The sequence below is a fragment of the Streptopelia decaocto genome (assembly GCF_964273445.1).
Source record: "Streptopelia decaocto genome assembly, chromosome: 1".
In the NCBI taxonomy this organism is placed as follows: Eukaryota; Metazoa; Chordata; class Aves; order Columbiformes; family Columbidae; genus Streptopelia; species Streptopelia decaocto.
Genome location: NC_138663.1, coordinates 169,503,272 through 169,509,668, shown reverse-complemented (window position 1 = coordinate 169,509,668; position 6,397 = coordinate 169,503,272). Strand labels below are relative to the sequence as shown.

General features: G+C 41.7%; 1 protein-coding gene across 3 annotated transcripts in view; it reads left to right on the top strand.

Annotated features, from left to right (window-relative positions):
• The first annotated feature begins 63 nt into the window (after window positions 1–63).
• Window positions 64–6,397, top strand: part of PIBF1 (progesterone immunomodulatory binding factor 1) — a 118,876-nt gene continuing 112,542 nt past the window's right edge. For 2 of the 3 annotated variants that reach the window (XM_082054199.1, XM_082054197.1), the window contains exons 1-4: window positions 64–217; window positions 1,374–1,689; window positions 2,504–2,604; window positions 4,690–4,888. In XM_082054199.1, coding sequence (XP_081910325.1) covers window positions 1,438–1,689; window positions 2,504–2,604; window positions 4,690–4,888 — 552 coding nt within the window. In that variant the 5' untranslated portion in view covers window positions 64–217; window positions 1,374–1,437. Of the gene's footprint in view, window positions 218–504; window positions 600–1,373; window positions 1,690–2,503; window positions 2,605–4,689; window positions 4,889–6,397 lie in introns of those variants that run through there. The other variant, XM_082054198.1, reaches the window with a different exon arrangement.

Here is a 6,397-nt window from a genome sequence, read left to right as displayed (position 1 = left end):
CCTTCCCGGCATGCACCGCGGGAAGGGACAGAGGAGGCGGAGACTGGACGGGGATGCCGACGTCTCTCCCATGGTGCCGCGCGGCGGGGCGCGGGAAGCGGCGGCGGTAGCTCTTCCCGGTCGCCGTGGTGACGGCGTCGCGCGGCCCCGCCTCGGCGCCCTGAGGCGGGCGGAAGGGCGCGCGCGCGCGCCAGCGGGGCCGCGGCCGCCGGTTAAGGTGAGAGATGAGCGGCTGGCGGGGCCGGGGAGGGGCTGGGGCCGCGGTACGTGGCGCTGCCTGGGCTCCTTCCTCCCTGCCCAGCGTGCGCGGGGATCGGCGGGCCGGGCTCCGTTCCCCCCGACCCTGGCGCTGCGTGCTGTTACCGGTTGGGCTTGCTGCCTTCCGCTGAGCTGGGCGCTCGGCGGGTGGAGCAGCATCATCCGCGCCCAGCTGACCCCGCCGTGGGGCGGCGGCGCTGCCCTGTAGAGGTGGCTGCGGCCTGGGAGGATCACAGAATCACAGAATGTTAGGGATTGGAATGGACCTCGACAGATCGTCTAGTCCAGTCCCCCTGCCGGAGCAGGAACACTTAGATGAAGCTGCACAGGAATGTGTCCCGGTGAGTTTTGAATGTCTCCAGAGAAGGAAACTCCACAACCTCCCTGGGCAGCCTGTTCCAGTGTTCCGTCACACTCACTGTGAAGAAGTTTCTTCTCATATTTAAGTGGAACCTCTGGTGTTACACTTTGCACCCATTGCCCCTTGTCCCCGTCGGGCCCCGCGCCCCCCCTGTGGTAGGGCAGTCTGGCTTGGCGCTGGCCTGGGCTCCGGGTGCAGCGTCTCCTCTCCCTGCAGGGCTTTGAACAGCAAAAGTCTGTGCATCTCTTAAATAAAAGCTCTGGTCTGTACCAAGTGGCTGTAAAAGTATGGGTGACTATGAAGTAAGTTAGCCTGGTAGGAGCAAAGGAACTACTTCTCCAGAGAAGATGAAGGTGGACATCAAATTATTCCTTTACTGTCTATCTAGTGTTGCTATGCCCTGTATTGGATGTTCTGCACTGTATGCCTCATGGGTCTCGTAAGCTCTCGGTGCACGCTATTCTGATAATGCGAATGGCAGGCACACATCTTTATTTATAATAGCTATATTATCTTACTAGTAAGCTTGGCTCGCATCACTGTCTAGCATATTGCAGTCAAAACTCTTGTTACTTATTTAAAAATAGAGTCCTTAGGCAACTGCCCTCTTCTGAGCTGGTTGAAATGTTTTTCTCGGGTAAACAAAAAAATATAATCACATGATGCTGAGAAGTATTGCTTAGTGGTCTTGTTTAACTGGTTAATTTTTTGTAATGACATAATGCCTTTCATTTAATTGTTTTGATTTTTGCAGTTGATTCTTCTGTGGGCTCATCTTGAAGTACAACTTTGAAAAGCTTTACAAATAGTGAAACAAAATGTCACAGAAAAGCTCTAAGGAAATCAGGAAAGTAAACATTTCTAGCTCCTTGGAGTCTGAAGATATTAGCTTAGAAACCACAATACCAACTGATGATGTTTCATCCTCTGAAGAAAGAGAAGGTACTGTTAAAATCACTAAGCAGCTGATTGAACGGAAAGAGTTGCTCCATAATCTTCAGCTGCTTAAAATAGAATTGTCTCAGAAAAACTTGATGATTGACAACTTGAAAGTAGAATATTTGACCAAGGTAAGATATGTTGCTTCTTCTGTTGTATAATATTTTCTCGTTTCTCGTGCTTTTAGAGTATGGTAGCAGCTTCCATTCTGGAAAGAATTCCTGTGAATTACATACTGGAAGCCTACTTGGCTGCCATTTATTAAATGAGAAAAGGAGGAAACAAAGATATGTAAAACATAGCTGATTTGTCCAACATATTATAAATGGATAAGGGGGTTTGAATTAGTTTTTCCTTTTCCAAAAGCAAAGGCAAAAGACTTGTATTCTTTCAGAAATGATGAATCATTTTGTCACCGATGTAAGCAACTTAAATAGAGCTTTTAACCTGAACTTGCGGAATACTAGAAAGTCATCTGTATGCTACTCAATGACCTATTAATGAAGATGTGTCTAGACTATACCAATATGCTGATACTGTATTTTGTTGTGCACAGTTTCCACTAAGATATGAAATTAAGAAAGGTGTAAAAGCTTTGCCATGTTTGTGTGCTCTCCACATTTACAGCCTACTATGCGCTGTGGCTTTCACTAGCTTGCTGTTCTCAGTTTAAGCCTAGTTTGAAATCAGCTGAACAAGTAGCTATTTGGCTGAAAAAGATGAATTGTAGAACTAAGTCTTTTTCATTTCTACTTCATTAGAGCAAAAACTATGTTGTATTTTATGAAGCCTTAGCGTAGACTTCTTGTTAGACAATTGTTATTGTACTTCTCAGTGCATTGGGCTCTCCACTTTTTTCTTTCAAGTTGTTCTTACGATCAAACATATTTTAAAAATTACTAAGGTAACTTATTTTCTTCATTTTATCTTTGTAATTGTGTTTAGATTGAAGAGCTAGAAGAGAAGCTTAATGATGCAATCCATCAAAAGCAGCTGTTGTCTTTACGATTGGATAGTCAGCTGGCATTACAGCAGGAAGATGCTAGGTATGATGGAAATAAAACAACTTAATCTTTAATAACTTTATTAATATTAATTCAGATTAATGGGTAGTTAATGGAAAGTGATGATTATGAATTACAGAAGTAGGATTTCTTTTGCAGATTGTATTAGTATTTCCATTCTAAAAATGGAATTTATTCAATTTATGTATAAATAAATTCAAAGTAAGCTCTCACTCGCTGAAGTTTGTGGTTTAGGTTTTATTGTTACCTGGATTCAAAATTTAATAGGAACTTGAAGTAAGAATGTTCTTAAAACCAGTAAAGAACAAAAGGAGTAGGTAGAGGAGGCAGACTTTCCATCAACTTAAAAGACATTTTTAATAACTCTGCAGCCTGGTGACTTGGGAAAAGTAAGGAGATAATGTTTAGCACCTCCATTTAGGATTGCTTATTGGTCAGAAATGCTTTCAATTAGAATCATACAATGTCCTGAGTTAGAAAGGACCCACAAGGATCATAGAGTCCAACTCCTGTCCCTGCATATGACAACCCCACAGTTCACACCGTGTGTCTTCACACCGTGTGTCTGAGGGTGTTGTCCAGGCTCTTCTTGAACACTGTCAGGCTTGGGGCTGTGACACCTCCCTGGGGAGCCTGTTCTAGTGCTCTACCACCCTCTGGGGGAAGAACCTTTTCCTAATGTCCAACCTAAACCTCCCCTGGCACATCTTCCTGACATTCCCTTGGGTTCTGTCATTGGTTGCCAGAGAGATCAGCAGCTGCCTCACCTCCTCCTCTTGTGAGGAAGCTGTATACCATGCTGAGGTCTCCCCTCAGTCTCCTCCAGGCTGAACAAACTGACTTCAGCCGTTCCTCATAATGATGCAGAAACTTACTTTTTTGCTTGCTTTCCTGAAACACTTTGAATTAACCTATAGCTGAAAACAGACTGGCTAGCAGGCTTCTCCAAATTACTTACAATTATTTACAATTAGATGTTTTAAGACTTGTAGTAAGGCTGTAAAGGAAGAGCATTACTTAATATTCTCATGTTACAGTAGAATATGCACCAGCTTACAGGATGTGACTAATTCAAAGTCTTTTTCTGTAGTCAGCCTGGAACAGATTTAGGGACATGAAGCCAGACCTGAGATTAATTACAGCAAAATCTTTCAACCAAGAGCAGGAAAATGTCTCTCATTCTATATGCTTATTTGCATATGAAGGGTAGAATATTTTTATGTTGGCCATGCTTGAGTTATCTGAGCAGTGCTCAGGAAAAAAAAAAAAAGTACTGATGTACAAAATGTTATTAGTGGGCATAAAAAGATTGAACTACTTTCTCCAGTCTTTTCATTACTTATCTTGTCTGTCACCCTCACTTTTCATCCCCATTTAACAGGCTTTTACTCTATCTGCATATGTACAGACTATGTCCTTGTGTGGCTGCTTTGCTGACCTGGGATTTTCTTTCGTGTTTTTGCAACAAGACAGGCAGACATTGCCTTGTAGTACTAGCAGAGCTAATATTTGTAATATTGCTTTTAAAATAATTTAGAAATTATTTAATTTTGAATAATAACTTAAATTGAACATGTTTTCAAGAGTTTTTGTTGTTGTTTTTGGTTGGTTGGTTTGTTTGTTTTGTTTTTTAATGATCTTGTTACACTGGGTAGAAAATGAAGGGTTGTGTGTGTAATCGGCCATAAGCATGTATCTGTTGAAACTTAGCGAGACACAAATTGAAGTTAATATTGCTTTATTTGGTGATTTACTAGTTCTTTGTATTTTGTGTGGAAATATATTCTGCTTTTTCGTGTTTTTAACCTTTTAATTGGTAAATTAAGAGTAATTTATAAATTCAAGTCAGCGTATGTGGAGATTGTCACTTCTCAGATTCAGCTTTGTTTTGTCAATGGCTATGAAGTTCCTGAATTTTTATATATACTATGTCTGATATTATTGTATAACTATGGTGGTATACACTCTTGTTCTAGTTACCTAATCTCTCTATAAATTTTCCCCTCTACAAAATGAGCATAACTCACTCTTACCAGGATATTGTGAAGCTTTGTCACTTGAGTTACACACTGCATAATGTCTTCTGTTTTCAAATCAATCTTGAAGGAAACATCAGGCTCTAATGAAACAAGAAATGGAAACTATTTTATTGAGACAGAAGCAACTGGAGGAAACGAATCATCAGTTAAGGGAGAGGGCTGGAGATATCCGTCGTAGCTTGAGAGACTTGGAATTAACAGATGATTGCTATGAGAAGCTTAAGTCTCTTCCTGAAGATCAGCTTTCTATCCCTGAATATGTTTCTGTGAGTAGTGCGTTTTGTATTGTTTTAAAATATAGCTATATCCCTGGTCTGAATGGGTTGGAGTTATCGGTGGTGGTAACACACCAGTGTTTTTGCTGTTGCTGGACAGCACACAGTATCAAAGCTTCCTCTTTTCTCCACCCTGCCTACCCTTGTCCCAGCAAGCAGGCTGTGCGTGGTCATGAGATTGAGGGGACACAGCTGGACAGCTGACCCCAGCTGGCCAAAGGCATATTCCATACCATCTAACATCATGCTCAGCGACATAAACTGGAGGTAAAGGAAGAAAGATGAGGTGGTGGGGTGGCTTCCAAGGTGGTTATTGCTCAGAGAGTGGCTGGGCATCCGTCTGCTTGTGGGAGGTCGTGAGTAATTGGTCAGTGATTTTCTTTGTGTGTTTTGGGATCTTTTTTGTTTAAATTCACCTCTCTCTTTTCTTCACTAATTAAACTGTTGAGAGTTTTGTTGCTTTTCTTCCCATTTTCCGCTCTGTCCTGCTCCTATGGGAGGCAGTGAGTGAGCAGCCATATGGGTGCCTGGCTGCTGGCCAGGGTCAGCCCACCACAAGCTGTAAATTGCTTTGTTTAGAATTAAAGGGATGTGCACATGGTAGAAGTTAGTCTGTACTCCTAGAATTCTTACTCTTCCCCAACTAGAACCTTCAGAAGCAGATGTGCTTCTGGATCAGTCTGTTATGACTGGATTTCAGTAAAGAGGGGAACCTTTAAATCCCAGGCTCTGATGTCTTAAAGAGAGTATTTTAAGAAGGTTAAGCAGATGGGGTGTTATAATTGAATAGTGGGCACACATTGATGATACTGCAGGCTGAAAATAGGAATTTGAAACTCTGTTTGCCAGAACCACACATTGACATGGCTCTTGCAAATATCCCTTACCTATCCCCCATGCTTTTCCTATGTGACTAAATGCAGAAGATAAATTGTACCTTAAAGTATACTTGAAGACTCATTTCTTTATTTGAGAAGTTTGTTAATTTTGGCTTATGGGGAGATGGAGGGGCAGAGGGGTACTCTGCTTGCAATAAAAAGACAATACTTTCACAGACTGTGGGATACACTTCTGAGAATGAAGAGGGTTTAGACACATTAACCTTAATTAACTTTAATTCACAGAAGTACTAGCACCAAAGTACTTCTCTATAGAGCCAGTTATTAAGGAAGCTGTAGATACATTATGGTAAAAAACCTAGTGCATTTGTTGAGGTATAAATGCTGTGCGAATGAGTTCTCTTGCTGGATGAAAATCATGGTATATTGTGCTCTAGATAAGTACAGAGCAGTAAAACTTGTCATTCTTATCTAAAGGATGTTCTTGGGAACATCTTTTCAAAAGTTCCAAAACTTGGACTTCTGAAAGTACTAGGAAACTCTTAAGGCTCTGAGTTATAAACAAGAACACTTAGCTTGGGGCTTATTAGGTTATTACCCCATAACTGTCTACAATACCTGCTGTTCTTGGTAGTAGTATTTGAGATATTTTTGTTGATTC